At 38.1% G+C, this 20,543-nt stretch overlaps 2 protein-coding genes across 7 annotated transcripts in view; both read left to right on the plus strand.

The window, feature by feature from the left end:
- Window positions 1-8,289, plus strand: part of atp6v1ba (ATPase, H+ transporting, lysosomal, V1 subunit B, member a) — a 71,789-nt gene extending 63,500 nt beyond the window's left edge. Inside the window, exons 12-14 of the mRNA XM_041209759.1 lie at window positions 1,757-1,861; window positions 2,597-2,726; window positions 6,777-8,289. Coding sequence (XP_041065693.1) covers window positions 1,757-1,861; window positions 2,597-2,726; window positions 6,777-6,919 — 378 coding nt within the window. The 3' untranslated portion in view covers window positions 6,920-8,289. The remainder of the gene's footprint in view (window positions 1-1,756; window positions 1,862-2,596; window positions 2,727-6,776) is intronic.
- A 3,801-nt stretch (window positions 8,290-12,090) lies between these two features.
- Window positions 12,091-20,543, plus strand: part of shtn1 (shootin 1) — a 94,042-nt gene continuing 85,589 nt past the window's right edge. The window contains exons 1-3 of one of the 6 annotated variants that reach the window (XM_041209018.1): window positions 12,235-12,255; window positions 15,830-15,882; window positions 18,844-18,959. Coding sequence is in view for 5 of the 6 variants with exons in the window: in XM_041209017.1 (XP_041064951.1) it covers window positions 12,135-12,255; window positions 15,830-15,882 (174 nt within the window). In the remaining variant the exon portion in view is untranslated. Of the gene's footprint in view, window positions 12,256-15,829; window positions 15,883-18,843; window positions 18,960-20,543 lie in introns of all 6 variants that reach the window. The other 5 variants (XM_041209017.1, XM_041209016.1, XM_041209019.1 and 2 more) reach the window with 5 other exon arrangements.

Below are 20,543 nucleotides of genomic sequence, written 5' to 3' on the forward strand. Positions count from 1 at the left end.
TTGCGGTAGACCGTGGTAGAGAACCCGCTGACGGATTTCACAATTAGTACGTCAAGGAAGGGGAGTTTATTTGACTGCTCCATTTCATAGGTGAATTTGAGCTCAAGATGGAGCCCATTAAGGCATGTAAGAAATTGTTACATGCAGCTGTGGATTTAAATATAGCAAATGTATCATCCACATATTGGAAATATGCAAGGGGTAAGAGGCTAGGTGTCATTCCATCGAAGACATGTTTCTCATGGAACCCAACAAAGATGTTTGTGAGAACTGGACCTAGAGGGGTTCCCATGGCAACACCATCTGTTTGGGCATACATGGTTTTATTAAAACTGAACTCAACTGCGCAAGTTGCCGAGTTATAAGTTCGATGAATACTGATTCACGCAATGGTGGCAGGCCTAGATCACCATGACTTGGTGCTGCAGCGCAAATATCTATGGCTTCCTTAAGTGAAACATTGAATAGGTTAGCAATGTCATATGAGCACATGGACACAGCATTGCAATCGATACGCAAGTCCTTCATGGCCTTTGCAAATGTGAAGGAGTCCTTCATTGTGTTTGTGGAAAAATTGCTCAAAACTGGTTGTAAAAATTCACCCAACCATTTGGCTAATTTATGTTGTACTGAACCGATCATAGATAAGATGGGTCATAGAGGGACATCGCTTTTGTGTGTCCTGGGCAGCCCATACCTACATGGACGTAGCGATTTTTGAGGACAAACCCTGTCATATATATCATGCGGTAGCTCATCGCTCTTACATAAGCTTGGAAGGGAAAAGTGAATAGAATAGCCATTGTACTATTGGGCTGCAGATTTTCTGAGATATTCCTGAAACTCTGTCACAAGTCAGTCATCTGAGAGGCAGGAGGTGGAGGCAGCCAATGCTGCACCTGAAGCAGCGAAAATGCTTGACTGTATTGGTCATTGTGCAGAATGTGGGTGAAGCTTGCACTTGGATTGAAGAGATCAAATTTGTGAGGATTTAAAGGAGGCTGGAAGATTTTCCCACTTTGGGATAGAGGGAAGGTATCTCTAACCCTCATAGTAAAAGTCAGTTCTGGGATTTGAAGTTACCTGGCTGGGAAAGGAAAAAGGAAGCAGGCAATCAGGAGTGGAGAATAGCTTTGGACTAGTCCCAGAAGAGTAAAGTGTCTGCTTGAGTGACAGTGTAAAGTATAACTGTGGCGAGGGATTGTCGATCGTATTAAAACTAAATAGGGAATTTCTTTTATGTAGCTTAAGAGTATAAGTTGTGTACTGAATAGTGTTTATACAAATAAAAACCAGAAAATGCTGGAAAAACTCAGCAGGTCTGGCAGCATCTGTGGAGCAACAAACAGAGTTAACATTTCGGTCATCGTTTACTGTATATACAATGTTTGTAGTTTTTTTATAGTAAAAGTCTTAACTTGAAATCCTTGATGTGTGACCCTTTCAGTCAGTCACTGGAAATTTTAAAATCTTTTTTAAAGTTCTTGGTCTCTACGGGGGTCGTAATGTAGTTGTGGGAAAAAAAATCTGTATATTAGCTCTTAAAAGGAGGCTGAGTTTCTAACTTGAGAACACTCCTTATTTCCATACTTTGTTATAGGAATGCACTGTGACTTACTGTTACCTACCACAAAATGCTTGTCCCCTTAAAAATAATGCACATGGAGAAATAACATTGGTTATTCAATGCACAAATTGTATATATCAAATTCTTATGAGAGGAAATGTATTTACAAACTTTCAACTGCTGTTACAGATCTATCCACCTATTAATGTTTTACCATCTCTATCGCGATTAATGAAGTCTGCCATTGGGGAAGGTATGACACGGAAAGATCATCCTGAAGTCTCTAATCAGCTGGTAAGGTTTTTAAACTGTTAAATAAATGCCTGAAATCAAGAGTTCCAAAATTGAGGTATATCTTATAACTGAACAGACTTTTATCTTGCTACTTTTTGAGCTGCTCAAATGGCAGAACATGAATTAAATTTATATTACGCTATATAGGACATAATGCAATTAGAGAGATCACATGTTTTGGTGGTGATTTTATTTTACACAATAGTTCACTGATAGGTTCCCCAGTAATAGGTTACGATACCATCTTTTACTTCCTGAACCTGTGTTTGAAATCAAAATTTCCACTGTGTGCTAGCCGTAGGCATGCAAAGAAAAAATTAGTTTAGCCAGTCTTGGCCTGGTTTCTAGTGGACGAAAGTCTATTTCACAATTACCTCAAAATTGTTACTGATGCTTAAATGTAAAGGATGAGTCGAGGACAGAGTATATTTTTAGGATGAGAGTAGCTTGAATTGGTACTTCCCACTTGCACTGTTACATAAATGGAACTACTTCCTCAGTACTGGTATCACCACAACAAACATAAAGTTCACTGCTAAGTGTTTACACTTACCTTCTAATTATTTTCTAAATGAAAAGACATTGGAGTTTAAACAAAACTAAATGACATATGCAATACTTAGCCTAGCTATATCTAGATTTGAATCTGCTAATAACTTCTAATAATTTAATAATAATCCAACCAGTGTCAGTTAAGCATTATTAAATAAGTTATGAAATGTTCTGTCTGCACAGTATGCTTGCTATGCCATTGGAAAAGATGTCCAAGCCATGAAGGCTGTGGTTGGTGAGGAAGCTCTCACGCCTGATGACCTCTTATATTTAGAATTTCTGCAGAAATTTGAGAAGAATTTCATTGCACAAGGTATGTGTATATCTCACAGACAATAATCATGCCTGAAACTATTAAATTAACCTAAGATAATTTGGATCATATAGCTTTACTTAGCCAAACTTTTCAAATGCAGAAGGCCCTAGCCCTGAACTTACCTCTTTCTTTAGTTTCTCACCTATCTTGACCATGACACCTGCTTCCTGTTGCCTCAACCCTATTCCCACTAAACTGTTGACCAACCAACTTCCCTCTCCTGGTCCCCATATTAGCTGATATTGTCGACAGTTTGCTCACTTGAGGTGTTCGCCCTCTTTCCTTTAAATCTGCCATCAAGCCTCTGCTCAAAATAAAAACATTTTACCCCACCATCCTTGCAAACTTCCACCCTATTTCCAACCTCCCATTCCTCTCCTAAGTCCCTGAATATGTTGTCACCTCCCAACTCACCACAGACTGAAGCATTGTGTCCATATGCAGTAAGACCTGGACAATACTTAGGCTTGGGTTGATAAGCGGCAAGTTACATTTGTGTCACACAAGTGCCAGGCAATGACCATCTCCAGTCATCTTCCCATGACATTCAATGGCATTACCATTACTGAATCCCCCATTATCAACATCTTGGCGGGGGGTGGGGGGTGGTTACCATTGGCCAGAAACTGAACTGGATTAGTCATATAAATACTGTGCAGTTGCATCAGGTCAGAGGCTGGGAATTCTGCTGAGAATAACTTACCTCCTGACTCCCCAAAGCCTGTCCACCATCCACAAGGCACAAGTCAAGAGTGTGATAGAATACTTTCCACTTGCCTGGATGAGTGCAGCTTCAACAACATTCAAGAAACTCGACACCATTCAGTACAAAACAGCCTGCTTGATTGGCACCCTATCCACCACCTCAAACATTCACTCCCTCCACCATTAACACACAGTGGCATCAGTGTGAACCATCTACAAGATTCACTGCAGCAACTCACCAATGCTGCTTTGACAGCACCTTCTAAACCTGTGACCTCTACCACCTAGAAGGACAACGGCACAAGATCCATGGGAACACCACCACCTGCAAGTTTCACCCCTCCAAGCTACACACCATCCTGACTTAGAAATATATCACTCTTCCTTCAGTGATGTTGGGTCAAAATCCTGGAACTTGCTGCCTAACAGCACTTTGGGTGTACCTACACCAAATGGACTCCAGCAGTTCAAGAAGGCGGCTTACCACCACCACCACCTCAAGGGAAATTAGAGTGAGTAATAAAGACTGGCCTAGCCAGCAATGCCCACAACCCGTGAAAGAATAAAGTAAAAAATCCATGTCCATCTTTCCTGGAACTCCATGTTTGAATCCCTCCAATCAGGTTTTTGTCCCTGCCAAAGTACCAAGCTAAGTCACAAATGACCTCTTCTGTGACTGACAAAGGCAAACTTTCCCTCCTCATCCTTTTCCACCTGTCTGTAGTCTTTGACACAGTTGACCCACCATCCTCCAGTTCCTCTCCACACTCGTCCAGCTGTTGGGATTGTTCTCTCCTGGTTTTATTCTTATCTATCCAATCAAATCCAGAGTATCACTTGCATTGGTTTCTCTTCCTGCTCTGGTACCATTACCTCTTGTGTACCCTAAGGATCTATCTGTTGCCCCCTCCTATTTCTCACCTATATGCTGCCCCTTGCCTGTATCATCCAACAATATTCCACAGGTATGCTGACAACAACCAGCACCACCACCTCTCTTGACGACTCTACTGTTGCTAAATTATTAGACTGTTTATCTGACATCGTGTTGGATGAACAGAAATTTACTCCTATTAAATATTGAGAAAACTGAAACCATTGTTTTCAGCTGCTGCTGCAAACTCCATTCCCTAGATACCAACTTCATCTATCTCCCTATCAGCATTCTGAGATTAAACCAGTCTGTTCAAGCCTTCACATTTGACCCTGAGATGAGCCTCCGACCACACATTTGCACCATCACCTAAGACTCTCTATTTCCACCTCCCTAACTTGCCCAACTTTTCTCCTCTCTCAACTTGCCTTTGTTAACTCTGGACTTTACCATTTTCAACATGCTGGTGACTGGCCTCCCACGTTTTAGCCTCCATAAACTTGGTCATCCAAAACTCTGCTGCTTGTGTTCTTAATTCACATCAAGTCCCTTTCACCACCAATGTACTTGGTGACTATGTTGGCTCCTGGTTAAGCGGTATCTTGATTTTAAAATACTCACCCTTGTTTTTCAAATCCCTCCATGGCCTTGTCCCTCCCTATTCCTGCAATCTCCTTCAGCCCAACTATTCTCAGATATCTACGCTATTCTGGCCTCTCGTTTATTCTCAATTTTCATTGCTCCACTATTGGTCATTGTGCCTTCAGTTGCCTCACAAAGGTCATCCCCATAACGCCCCACCTTTCTGCCTCACTTTCCTCTTTTAAGACACTTCTTAAAACCTACCCTTTGACCAAGCTTTTGTTCATCTGGTTTAATAATTACTATATAGCTCGGTCTCATTTTGTTTTCTAATACTCTTGTGAGGCATCTTGGACACTTTATTATGTTAAAGGTACTATGTAAATATAAGTTGTCTTAGAGAAGTACATATTTTTACAAAAAGTATTTGCAAGAAGAGAATTTCACAATTGTTGCAGCACAGAAGGCGGCCATTCGGCCCGTTTGTACCAGCTCTCCACAGGATCAATCTGCCTGGTGCAGCTCCCCAACCTTCTCCTCATAGTCTTGCACATTCTTCCTTTCAGATAACAATCCAATTTCCTCTTGAAAGCCTCGATTGAACCTGTCTCCAGCATACACTCAAGCAACATTCCAGATCCTAACCACTCACTGTGTGGAAAAGTCTTTTCTCATGTCGCTATTGCTTCTTTAGCCAATTATCTTATATTTGTGCCCTCTGGTTCTCAATCCTTCTACCAATGGAAACATTTTTCCCTATCTACTATGTCCATACCCCTCATGATTTAAATGCCTCTATCAAATCTCCTCTGAACCTTCTCCTCCAAGGAAACCAGCCCCAACTTTTCCTGTCTATCCATGTAACTGAAGTTCTTCATCCCTGGGACTATTCTCATGAATCTTTTCTGCACTCTCTAATGCCTGCACATTTTTCCTAAAGTGTGGTGCCCAGAACTGAACGCCAGTTGAAGCCGAACTATTGTGCTATACAAGTTTAACATAACTTACTTGCTTTTATACTCTGTGGCCCGATTAATAAAGCCTAGGATGTGGAATGCTATATAAACTGCACTCTCAACTTGTCCTGCCACCTTCAATGATTTATGCACAGGTTCCTCGTCTCCTGCACCGTTTTTAGAATTGTACCCTTCATTTTACATTGGCCCAAATCTTAGAGTCTCCAGATTATCAGAGACCGGACGTATGACAGAAGATGCATGTCAGGACCCTGCGAAGGTCTTGACCTGCAGACCAATGAAGAAATTGAATGGAAAGTTTAAACTTCCAATGGGTAACTCTTCTGCTCCCTGGGACCCATTGCAAATGTCTCTGTCTCTGAGCTAAAGTCAAAGACTTCAGATAGTGCTGCAGTAGTTACCTGGGTAGTTACCCAGGAAATTAAGAGATTAAAACCTGGGGTAACTCCACAACTGACCCAGACTTGACCAGCCAACTGCCCCCAGACCTGACCCAACTTACATCCTCAATGCTTGACTATCCCTTGACCACCTAATTTACACCTGAATCATTTCTAGAAGCTTTCCCACCACTAAAGTAAACTGACTGACCTGTAGTTGCTGGGCTTATCTTGTCACCTATTTTGAACAAGGATGTAACATTTGCAATTCTCCATTACTCTAGCACCACCCAAATCTAAGGAAGACTGGAAAGTTATGGCCCATGTCTCCATAATTTCCACTCTCTTCACTTAGTAACCTTGGATGCATCCCATCAGTCCTGGTGGCATGTGAACATACCATTTATTTTGTTTTAAGTGATATTTTAAATGCATAATGCTTAGCACTTTATTTCAATTTTTTTTTTCCTTTTTGAAAAGCATATAAAACCACAGTCCAAATAAAGGGGAAATTTGTTGTTTTTCACAGGTCCATATGATAATAGGACCGTATTTGAAACTTTGGATATTGGCTGGCAGTTGCTCCGAATATTCCCTAAGGAAATGTTGAAACGTATCCCTCAAAGTACACTGGCAGAGTTTTACCCAAGAGATTCTGCTAAACATCAGTGAAGTTCCAAATTCAAGATTGGAAGATTTTTCTTTCAAACTTCGTAAGAGTACATTTAGTACTGAGGCATTCTATACTTAACACACTCCAACAATTGTTTATATATATCTTATGTTTTTGTATTGCAAAGATAGAAAAATATACAGATCAAAGTGTTGGAATCCACAAAATATTATTTCAAAAAAGTCTCTATCTGTGAGCATGCTAAGACTTGCAGAAATTTGTTTACAGCAATTGAAATTATTTGTTTACATTCTCTACCAGTGTGTGGAAACAAAATTAGATTTATGATCTGTACCATTGGATATGAGATCAGTCAGTTTAACTGATCAAACATTCTCATCTTAAAAGTAAAAAAATAAACTGGATATTGAAGAATTTAATGTAACAGTTTGCATCAGTTAACTAAGCTTAATTTATCTTAGTTCGGGAATTACTAGGATTTTCAGAATTAGGAAATGTCAAATTCTATTCTCGTACAACTTGGTACCAAGCACATAGAAAGAAATCAACATCTGTGTTTAAAGTATATTTGCCTACATAAGTTGTGCTTTTCAAAAATAATTAACTGTATGGAAGATATTTTGATATAAGGTACTCTATAAATATTTTTCTTGGTCAATTATGGAGAAATGAATTAATTCAAGCAAATAGACCTGCTTTAATTATGTCCAGCTTTTGCTTATGTTCTAAACTTAAGAAATTGGGTTGTTTTAACTTCTGTGTTTATTGCTATAATAGGGTGAAAAATAGAAAATAAAATATGGTATGGAGACGCATTCCACTTGTTTACAATTATAAAACTAAGGATAATGGACTTTAATCAAGATTTTACTCTGCTAATTTTGACCTTTGTGGGAAGAACAGTTAACAATGAGTATTAATCCAAATGTAACTTTTGATCTGTGAACATTATACAAAATATTTCACTTGAGTTTTCGTTCCTTCTCACTAAATGTTCTTTTCAAAACATCTTTTACTCATTGCCCATTGTCAAACTACTGATTATTTCCACGTAAACTTCTCATTTGGAAATTTATCTTGTAGAGGACTGAATGTATGTACGCTGCTATTCTGTTCCATATATTTGTGCAACTTAAATTGACATGAAATAAAGTTAGAAAAGGAAAAGTTAGACTTAAAATGCTTATAATCTCATTGGAAAATGTCAAACTTTGCTACAGTGCAATACTTTTTGTAGTAGATAACATATAAACCAGTGAACAGATTTACTACTGTAGAACAAAACTTACTTCTGCACATTGTGATATTCTGTTTTGGAAACTCAAAGTGGATCTAAATTTGCCTTTGCACTGTTGGTGTTTAATGTACTGGTACTTTAAATGCTGAAAATATACATGTAATCTGCAAACCTGAGTCTTTAGACCATTTCTTACCACTGCTGGTTAGATTTTAGACCTATGCCAAAATTAATTGGACTGGCTAAGGAATAATGAGCTTGCTTTTGTTTTTACAAGTAATTTTGATTTAAATACTGTTCTAAATCATGATGAATAATAATTCCATGTCACATACATACCAGTTGAATATAGTCTGTATTGATGTTTTAAAGATGCAGCATTGTGCACTTTGAGCTTATTTGTCTGCTCACATATCTGGATTCTGATTTTCATTCTATATGTACTTTATTGAGGAGCACAAATCAGTAGAAACATGTCATACAAAGCTGATTCAAGAATGACTTATTACAAATAGATGCAACAACCTAACAGACACATGAAAAATACATTTTCTTAAATGGAGTGAATGCATAGAAATCACAGAAAAGTGAGCTCCAGGATGATACATAAAAGACAATGAGGCAGATGTATGAAAAGACAACTTTTACATTTACTTATGGTTCAGAAGATTGAATATACTTTTTTATAATATGGGGTTATTATGCCATATAATAGTGTATTCTCTGACTCATTGGAGATTGTCCTGGGATTCATCGTGTTGTCTGATATCACTACAATTAAGGTCAAATTTCAAATCACTGTGTTGAGAAGTTCCAGCCCAAGCACTACTCAAACTTGACTGGGAATACAATTGTCGGATGATTAACACATGGAGTCAAATAACCAAATTTATCTACCAAAAAAAACTTGTCCTTTTTTTTGAAAAATTGCTCTTCATTCTGCATCTATCACAGTATTATCTAACTTGCTGCAGTTTTTATATAATCTATGTAGTGAATATGCACATCAATATCTTAATTGTGCTCTGGTTATATACCTATATCTATGCTGTCACTGGTTCACATGAACATACACAATTGATGGCAGAGCAAGATCCATCAAGTCTGCCCCATGAGCATCACTATTAGGAACCCATTTCCAACACCCGCATACTCAGGAGAACATTTAAAGCCAAGAATAGAGGATAGCTGGAACTAGATTTTTGTATTACTGAATGGCTCCTGAAAGACTGAAGCTATATCAGATTAACAATGCAAGAACTTTTCCTGCACAACCAGGCTTATGTCTGTTTCTCACAATCTCATAAATAGTTCAAAGGATAAGTAAATGTGATAGCATTAATTACCAATTGGTGCTACAAACTTTGTCCATCAACTGGGAGATGTTAAAATTGCATCCAAATTGGTAAGTATTGTAGCTGATGGCTGGGCTATTAGCAGAATAGCTATGTCACAATTGTTAATGCTTCACAAAAGTTAAAAATGATTTTTTCAATGGCTGTTGGTCCTACCTTAGGTGATATCTCACCCATTCAGTAATATCAACAGCATCTAATTACCATTGGTTTAAAATATTCTACTCTGGTCTTGCAACTATTTCACTGAATCAGCTTGGATAAAGGAAGCCTGATCTCATTTTTCCAGAATGCTAACTCCTCAATCATCTCATTTCTCTTAGCCAACTGGCCTTATGAGAGTTTATTCAATTCAATTTAATTCAAGAAAATACATTCACAAGTTCCTTTTTTCAGAATTTTTTGTTTTCTAAATAAGGAAGAATTTACAAACTACTGAATTTAATTCTGGGTATTATGGTGGCCTAGAATGAAAAGCAAGAAAGTTACACTAAACTTTTATAAATCACTGCTTATGTATCACTTGGAGTATTGTGGTCAATTCTGGAAGGATATCAAGACGTTGGAGAGAGTCCAGAAGAGATGTGAGACTTCGGTCATATAGGGACTGGAGCAGCTGGGATTATTCTTTGAGCAAGGAGGTTAAGGGGAGGTGTAATAGAGGTTTTCAAAATTTAGAAGTGTTTTGGTAGTTAATATGGCAAAACTGTTTACACTAACAGAGGATTCATTTTAAGAAAATCTACAAAAGAACCAAGTGGAAGATGTGAATTTTGTTATGCAGCAAGTTATGATGATTTCTAATGCAGTGCAAGAACAATTTATGTTTGTATAGTACATTTAACTTAAAACACCCCACAGCTCTTCATAGGAGCAGTATAAAACAAAATATGATGCCCAGCCACAAAAAGATGTTAGGTCATTTGGCCAAAAGCTTGGTCAAAGTAGATTTTAATGGAGTGTCTCAAAAAGGGGAAAGTGGGGCAGCGAGGTTAAGGGATGAAATTCCAGAGTTTAGCGCCTATGTAGCTGAAGGTTGATTAACACAATGGATACTTGAGGCTGGAATTAAAGGAGTGCAGCTTTCTCAGGGTTGTAGGAGGTTGCAAAAATTGGGAGGGGCAAGGCCATGGAGAGATTTGAAAGTGGAGAAAAATTCTAAAATCAAGACATTGTTTGACCAAGTAGCAATGTAAGTCGGTGGGGTGGGGCTGTTGAACAGAACTCGATGAGTTCAGACATGGCAGCAGAGTTTTGGATGGCCTAAATTTTATTGTGGGTAGAATGGGGAAGACCAGCTAGGAGTTCTTTGGAATAGTCGATAGCCTGAAAGGGTGATGGCAGCAAATTCATTAGTAATTTTTTAAAGGGAATTGGAGATATACTGGAAAATGAAAAAAATGTGCGGGTCTATGGAAAAAGTAGAGTAATTAATTGGGATAACTCAAAGCTAGCGCATGCACAGTGGTCTCCTGTTGATTCTACGATTAGGGAAAATTGGGTCCAACGAATCTGCAGTCTGAGGGGTCAAAATGTTTTTGCTGCACAACCCCAAAGTACTTCTATCTGCAATGCGCTATTTTGAAAGGTGCTATTTGAATCCAAATTCTTTCTTCGCATTTAAGTGCTGATTCATACTACAGAAATAAAGTATCAGAGTGAATTTAAACATAACCCACGAGTTGTGTTTGTTTCCTATTTTGAAACAAGGAGCAATTTGTTCATAATTTCTATCTCACTACGCGAAGGCAATATTCCACAAATGCAGTTGAATCCCATTTGTCAAAACTAATTATTTTAAGATATACATTTCTACATTGAGCAGTACTCCTGCTATGTAGTGAGACCGTCACTTGAAATAATGGCAGGATCAACAAAGCCTGCAGAGGATAATCAAGCTTACACTCACTGTACACCAAAGCCTAACACCAGTTTTGAAACTACTTATTGAGATTAGCCTTTACCACAATTTTAAGAGACTTCCTTGCGCTTGGGGCTTCAAGATACCAGTCCTATTATCTATTCTACATCTTTGACCTTTCACAAATATCTAATTTTTAAAAAGTATACATCGTGTGTGTGTTCGAGTGTGGAGGTGGGAACAACTTTCCAAAGATTGTCTTTTTGAACCCGAGCTAATGGAGACCTATATAAAATTAGCATACTAATTTAAACTCTGGAATTGCTCAGTTCTGTCGAAGGGTCATGAAGACTCGAAACGTCAACTCTTTTCTTCGCCGATGCTGCCAGACCTGCTGAGTTTTTCCAAGTAATTCTGTTTTTGTTCTGGAATTGCTAACTGGCTGGTGAAAGATGAGTTGGCTTTTGTAGAGCATACTTTCTCCTCTCGGAGTTCACAATTAGAAAATATTGGAGATAGGACAACATGGTGATCACACTTAGTTTTCCTTCCTTGGCTTATGAAGGGCTTTAAAGGGTAAAAGTGAACACTAAGGTTTCATTTGTTTTTGAAACAGAAGCACAATTATAAGAATTGAACATAACACATTCTTTTTAAATTATAAATACCATCTTGAATTACCAAGTTCCTTTCGATGAAACAATACCTTCTTCCCCTTGCAGCTTTGTTTGCAGGGTGTGTTCAAAAGTTAACTAACTGCAGTTAAACCAGGAGTCAGGTCCACCTGGAAGAACGCCAGCATGAGATCAATGGGACAACCTTTCGACTTCCTGTTAACAGTTCAAATCCGGGACCGAGCAAAAATGGCCACTTCTGAGGAAGACAAACACATCAAAAATTTGAAGGACTTGTCGAAACAAGGTGCGTGTATGTGTTAAAGATTGTTATATTACTCCCACCTCATCCCTTAGGACCCGCAAGCGGTAATCAGTAGAAAAAGTTATAAACACTGAAGCGATGTTAAATGTTTGGCAGCTGCGTAAAAAGTCAGAGTCCTCGCTTACTTTCATACAAAGCAGCCTTGAGAGGGCTACCTTTTAAGCCTGAACGGTTGCAGACGCTAAGTGTCTGTCAAACGAGTGCTCTGGGCTTTGTAGTTAAATTAAAGATAGCGTTTGGCACTTTTCAGAAATGTAGGCAGTTGAGTACACACGTGAAATAATTCCGCCTTTAACGCCATTAATTTATTCGGGTATCTTCATATAAACTTATGAACGATACGTTTGGGTACAGTATTTATTTCAATTGTTTTTTGAATAAATCACAGAGGCCTCAACTTCATTGTTGAGTGCATCCGACTTTATAAATTACATTTGCAGTGAAGATGGGTCTTGCATAGTTCTGTACATTTGAGTAATAATTACTCATTGACAGTGTCAAGATCTAACCTCGCGAGGTTCGTTGCCATTGTTTTAGTGTTAATTTTTAGCTAAAATGTTATCTAGTGATGAATAATATCCTTAATTTGTCAGTGATACAATTACTGTATATGATCCTAATATCAGCACTTTGTCAAAGCTAATTATTTTAAAATACATATATAAATTTAGCAGTACTCTACTATGTAGTGAGACCGTCACTTGAAATAATGGCAGCCTGGCCTAATTTCCATTGTAGACGTTGTGCTGTATTTCTATTTAGTAAAGCGACCAATGAAACAGGCCAATTGTATATAACACTCTCTAGCAAAGGCAAAATGAGGTGTGATCAGACAAGATTGGAGAATTGGATTTCTTTTAATTCTCCAAATTTGGATGATGCGGGTTAACTTTCAGCTGCGACTTGGATCGGAAACCACCTTGAGCTGATACTACGAAGGTCGCTAGTTCATCTGTAAGAATCTTAAGTGAAACGAGTCTTAGTCATCTTAACCCCATTCTTAGCAGGCATGAGATTGAGCGCTAAGTCTAACAAATGCCAGAACGAAAATGTTGCAGAAAATGAAAATATCTCTTTGATGCTGTAAGAGATGGATGTTTGAGTTTGCAGCAGAGTACAGCAAAAGGCACTGCACTAACATTGCACTGACCTACCTTATGTTAAAACTGTCAGTGTGTGAAATGTGGCTCCCTTAATTCTTAGATTACTATTTTCTGTATGGTTGTAATTTTTAAGGTCTCGTTATCAACAGCCCAGATATCAACCACATAATCAGTTAAAAGAAGATGTGATCACATAGAGGGAAAAGATCAATAGAGTCACCAACAAAGCAATGGGGATTTCAAGATTGTTCAAAACCTTGCAGATAACAGGGTAGACTGAGACAAATGTAAAAATAATGGAAACACGATTGAGAAACTGGGCAAGAGAGTTAAAAAGACGCACCGAAAGAAATACAAATTTTAGAACGGTAGTCATTTATAAGTTGAGGAAAGGAAGACAAGACACAATATCTGGACAGACTTTGTCACATTCTTGCCAATCTCTTTGGGGAATCATCAGAAGTAGGAGTAATGAAGGAGGATTGAAAAGCAACTAACATAACACCAATCTTTAAAAAGGGGGCATAAGATCAATCCAGCAAACTCTAAGCCAGTGAGCCTATTATCTAATGTGAGTGTAGCAATAGAAGGCATTGTGAGTGAGGGCATCATAAAACAGCCAGATAAAAGCAAACAAACTGCGGATGCTGGAAATCCAAAACAAAAATAAAAATACCTGGAAAAAATAAAACAGCCAGGTTTGATTAGTGGGGACATTTATGGATTTATGAGGGAGGAGGTTTTCAAGGAAATGACAGACCTTATTAACAACACAAATTCCATAGATACAATGTCTTTAGGTTTCAACAAAGATATTGACACTGTACCACATAACCAATTAGTTTATATGGCAGTGGAATAAGATGTAAGAGTCTGAAAGGGGTTGAAAGTTGCCTAAGCCAGAACCAAGCAAAGGATGGTCCTGAATAGACCTGCATCAACATGGCAGAGGCTCATTAATAGGGGTGCTAAAGTAATCAGCAACCTAAGCCATTACTGTTTACACTGAATATAAATGACTTGCTTCTGAGGACAGAAACAAGCCTAAGTTTGCAGATGGTATGTAATTTGGGGTGGGAGTGTCAAACAATGGGAGTCAGAAACTAAAAGCAAAGTTTTTGTTAGATAAGTTGTGAAGGTGGGCTCAAGTACACATCCACATTAAATGCCATTTGTCGTGCAAGTTAATAAGACTGCAGAAAAGAAATAAAACTAAGCAAAATGACTCTCGACTATAGGACACTGGAGATAGATTTGGGAGTGTTGTTTTATGGCCTATTAAAACTAACTGTCAGGCAACAGTGAGGAAAGCTAACTGGATCCTGTGATATAAAACCACAGGGAAAGAACCCAAAATGAGTCTGTACATGACACTGACAAGGTGATCTCTGGAGTACTGTATACAGTTCTGGTCAAGCATATGCAGGCATTACAGATCATGCAATAAAGGGTAACCAAACTGATATCTAGCTTATGTTACCTGAGCTATGAATTGAGGTTAAAGAGACTGAGCTAATTTACTCTACAGAAGGTTTATAGCACATATTGAAATTTTTATGATGGGTTGTTGCAGTCTAGAACCAGGAGATATGGTTTCAAGCTCAGGAGAGGTAAGGTGCACTGACAGTTTATGTATATGTAGAATGCTACAGTATAAGCTATTTCTTCCACCAAATCTTCACCAGTGACTTTCTTAATATAAACTCACACATCTAATTCCACTCAGCTATTCTCTACCCCATCCAAAAAAAGACATATCCTCTAGAGGAAAAGGATGAGAGTAACCCCAGTGACTGAAAAGATAACCTCTTTGATTGAGAACCACATGTGAAATCCATTCTGCAGCTGTACCTTGACGCCAATAGATAATAATTGGTCTGCAAGGAAAATCAATCCACATCTTAGAAGCCGAACAAGAGCTGACCTACCTTCTGTGAACAGACAAACATGAGCAATTTTAAGCTGTCATTACTCTGCCTGACCAGGAACCAGCATGCGAGTCACCTGATCGTACAAAAGTTCCACACATGAGTACTTTTTCATAAGGCATTTTCAAGGGGCAACTTCAGGGGAATATCCAAGTCACACAGGAAATTCAAATCCTATTCTGCTTTCCACAACAAATATAGACAAATGGGCTTAAGAATAAAAATGCTGAACATCTTTCAAACAGCTATATCATTCCCTTTTTATGGCTTGCAAGAGGATTCATATTCTATTCACCCAATGTATAATATTTTCTAACTTGTCCTTAATTCTTTATATGATTACCTTAACCAAATATTTAGCCCTTACTGGATATGACTTTAAAACAGAGTTTTGAATAGTGTATAGATACCTCTTTCCAGCATTTTAAGTTCTATGATAGCTGTATAATGTGAGCTACTGGGGTAACCATTGAAAATTGTATTGACTCAATTCTTATGTGAAAATGTCTTTTTCCTCTACTGTAGCAATTGTTGAATATGAAGAACTGGTAAAAGAAAATGAAAAAATAAGAGAGGAGGTTAGTATGTTTCCAATAGTTCAAAATTAAAGGATATAACTCTATAATTGCTTTGTAGATCCTAGAAATTACACACCTGCTAGTATCTCCTAAATATACCCTTCTATTGGTAGATGCATTGTCATTTTTTAAAAGCTTGCAAAAGATAATTAATCTATTTACAGCTCATTTGCAATAATATGCTTTTGCCCCTGTTATTTACTCTTGTCCTCCTGAGTCAATTTGGCTCCCCACTCCAGTGGCATTTTGCGTCCCCCCACCCACTTCATTGACCAGCTGATTGATCCTGTTACCTCACACTGACAAGTCTTTATGCCGTTTCCACACCCCTTGCCACTCCATGAGAGACATTTCATCCCTTGCCATTCCCTATTCACCTAAACTGGGGAATAAGCCTGTGAAACTTCCTGTCATTACTGATCAAGTACATTTTTGTTGGCCAATAGCCCAATCCTCCTCCACAGGGCCCTCAAAACCTGTTCAGCACCCTTCCCACTCCATCCTCACTAATTATTCGATCATCCTCCATCACCTTTTCCTACCCTATTTGTCACTCTCCTCATTCTCTCCCTTCCCCTTACCCTCCTTACTTTCCCTCTTCCATCCATCCTCAATGTTTCTCTCTTCCTCCTTTTCTCCTGCTTCCACCCTGTTCCTCTTCATGTTTCCCTAGATGCCTTCCTCCACCCTCACCAATTTCCTCTTTTTCTCTTCTTGTACACTCCTGTCTCCTCCTCCAAATGCTTCTTTCTTTCTCTCTCTCTCTCCTGCTCCATTTCTGCCTACCTCTCCCTCTTCCCACTCATGCCTCTCTCCCCTTCTCCCCATCTTCCTTACTCCTTCCCTCACCTTGACCTCTTTTTTTTTCCTTTCACTCCTCTTTTCTCTTCTCCACTTAACACTTCCTTCCATCCTCCTTCCTTCTGCCTCTTATTCTTCCTTCCCATCTGCATCTAGTTATCTTTCTTCTAATGCTGCTGCACCAGAATACTTTGCTTGCTCTCGATTCCTTGTGTGAAACACCACAGAGATTGACTAGTTAATTGCTAATTATAACTGGCTTATTCAGCGCCTTCTTAATTATAAATTTCAATGGCGTTTATAGAAATGATGTGGCTCAAAATGTTCGCTGTAAAATTGGGTATTGTAACTTAATTGTGTTTTGTTATAATAATGTTTAGAATTTTGCTACAAAAAGCAAACATAAAATTTCCCCTGTGGGATGTTACATCAATGCAAATTTTGATGGTTTGTTTTTACAATAAATATCAAGTTATATGATTGATTTATTATTATTAAGATGGATGATAGAGCTAAGGCAAGGAGCCGCCTTTGGTTAGTCAGGCCTTAAGCTACGGATCATTGCCACATTGCAGTAATAGAATTTTTTCATTAACTTCTGTTAATTCTGTGAATTATTATTCATTTATTGTCATATTAATACATTAATGTGTTGAATGTGTTCCACAGTTTAATTATTTAATTGAAAATAATTGACTATTTAGTGGATTCTAGGTCAATGGAATAGCTACTCCAACAGTCTCAATATGAATAGGTTGTGATTTTGATGGGACTCTATTGTAATTGTGTTAATATATAATTAGTAATTGTGATCATGCATCATAGTGTTATGAATCTTGGGGAGGGATTGTGTTGATAATTGCAATGAGCTTTTCTGACATGCTGCATAAAATATATCTTCCTGAATTCTTTAATGTAAATATGTAAAATTGTGGTAATATATGTCCTCTTTGGTTAAAGAATACTGAAACTAAAAAATAACTGAAAATCTGATCATTTTAGCCAAAAGTGTTAATAAACAGAACATGAAGTAAATCAAAATAGAATTTTTTTAAAAAGTTATTTTATACATTGGTGTTTGTCCAGACTAAAAGCAAATTTGGTTTAGAATTTAATTTTCATTCAATGTCAAGTTTATGTGGTAACTAAAGTATTCTAAATAAAATTGAGCTCACCTTAATAACGTGTAATATTTTTTTCATCGACTCAGTTAATCAAACATTATGCTTCTAAAATATAATTTGAATTCATAATAAGATATGTTGAACAGGACATTCCTGATGATTAAGACAAGTATTGAAGTTTCACATTTTGTTGCTATTTCTTAAGAGTATGATTTCTCAGCATTTGGAAAAATATCGGTCAACTTTTCCAAAAGTTACCTGCAAACGCATCATACATTATTATGGTTCCCCTTGCTATTAATGTGTCTCCTCCCAGCACCATCATTCCCAAGAAACATATCCTTTTAAAAAAACGTTGTCATTCTTTAGTAACTCATACAGACAGAGGCACCATTAGAACCATGCAACCTGAGCCAGTCAGGGACCCTGAGTGGCTCCACTGGAAGGACTCCTATGCAGTTGTAATTGCAGATTCCTAATCACTCTGTTAACTAATTGAAAACGTGACCGATCATTATCTTGGGTGTATGAATTTGACAATAGTTTGTTTTTAGCCTGGTTGAATAAAATTAAAGGGCCCCAACCAAAACCTTTGTGAGGGGCCCCGGCAAGGCAAACACCGCTCTTGCTTACAAAAGAATATGGAATATCATCAGTTTAAAGGTCTTTCTACAAAATAGTGATTTAAACATTCCAGTACAACCCTGGTACAATAGCCAAATTTTTGCAATGAATTATTGACATTTTTTCCATTTTTATATTTTAAATTCAGTTCGAGATGTTGGTGAGTTGATACTGCCCCCAAAATGGGTCTTGTATTATTGCAATGCATAGTTGGGTAGCCCTGTGCTTTGGTTCCTTTTGTATGTTATGCTTTGTTCAGACGCACACACTTTCACAGAGCTCTGTTCGCCAGCCAATGAAACTTATTTTTTCAAATCAAGATTGCAGTATCATTAAAATATTCACATTTAAGAAATCTTCTGGCTGTCCAACTGATTATTTTTAAACTTGATTCATTCAAAATCATGAATAGTCTGGACAAAGCAGATCGGGAGAAACTCTTCCCACTCATGAAAGGATCAAGAACAAGAGGGCAGTGTCAACATCAAGGATTCCGAAATCAGTAAAGGTATCCTTGGGCCACAAATAGTAAGTGGATTGTGTAAGTCAAACACACTTCTGAGTTGGGCAGAATCATAAGTGCACGCAAGCATTCCAGTGATCATAACTATGTTGGCAAGACTATGCATCATGTCCCATTGATATCCCAGGGAATCCATAGGTGAAAAAAAAAAACACTACAACAAAGTGTACTATGCCTAAAAGATGAAAGAACTGCTTAGTAAACTGACCTTTACCCGAGTCCAACAATACAAGAATCAAAAGTTCTATCAATAATTTTTTTTTACCTGTCACATTTCCATTTCACACAGTAGTGACCTCTTTGCATAATATTTCCAAATTTGGTAATCCTTTATGCTATGACTCCATTGGGAGCTGGAAAGAGGAACTAGACACCACCCACAATATCAATATGTAGTAAATATGGTAAATGCAGTAAAACATGTAGTAATGTAGTAAAACAAGTTAAAGTTTAATGTTTTTAAACTGTAAACAGTTTAATGTAGTAAAACATCTAGGGGCTTCACAGAAGCAATTATCAAACAAAATTTGACACTGAGTCACATGAGATATTAGGGCAGGTGACCAAAAGTTTGGTTAAAGTGTTACATTTTAAGAAGCATCTTAAAGGAGGAGAGAAAGGCAGGGAGGTATAGGAGGCATTTCCAGAGCTCAGGGCTTATATAGCTGAAGAAATGGCTACCATCGGTGGAACAAAGAAGATCAGAGATGTGCAAGAGGCTGCAGAGATTTTGGATGGGTTGTAAGGCTATGAGATAGTGATGGACATGGCCGTGGAAGGATTTGAAAACGAGAGTGAGAATTTTAAAATTTAATTGTTGCTGGGCTGGGAGTTAATGTATGTCACTGAGCAAAGGAGGGATAGGTGAACAGGACTTGGTGCGGGTTAGGATTTGGGCACCGGAGTTTTGGATGAGCACAAGTTTTCAGAGGGTGCAAGGTTGGAGGCTTGTCAGGAGGGCATTAGAATATTCAAGTCTTGAGGTAGCAAATACATGGTTGATGGTTTCACAGAAGATGAACTGAGGTAGGGGCAGAGTCGGGTAATGTTACAGAGGTGGAAGTTGGTGGTCTTAATAATGGCACAATTATCTAGTCTGAAGCTCAGCTCAGGGTCATATAGGATTGATGAGGTTGCGACCTGTCTAGTTCAGCCTCAGACAGTTGCAAGAGAGAGGGATATTAGTCAGGCTAGGGAACAAAGTTTGTAGTGAGGACCAAAAAAAAATGACTTGTATCTTCCCAATATTTAATTGGAGGTAATTTCTGCTCATCAAATACTGAATGTCAAAGACTGTGACAAATTGGAGACCGTGAAGGAATCAAGAGGGGTACTGGTGAAGTAGAATTGGGTTCAAATCAGCTTACATAGAAACGTAGGGACATAGGACTTAAGAGCAGGAGTAGACCATTCAGCCCTTTGAGCCTGCTCTGCCATTTGATAAGATCATGGCTGAGCTAGTTGTCATCTCAACTCCGCTCTCCCACCTGCTCCTCAAAACCCTTGACTGCCTTGTCTATCAAAATTCTATCTAACTCTTCCTTGAATAAATTCAAAGACCCAGCCTCCTCTGTTTTCTGGGGAAGTGA

Source organism: Carcharodon carcharias, chromosome 17, assembly GCF_017639515.1.
Source record: "Carcharodon carcharias isolate sCarCar2 chromosome 17, sCarCar2.pri, whole genome shotgun sequence".
Classification (NCBI taxonomy): domain Eukaryota; kingdom Metazoa; phylum Chordata; class Chondrichthyes; order Lamniformes; family Lamnidae; genus Carcharodon; species Carcharodon carcharias.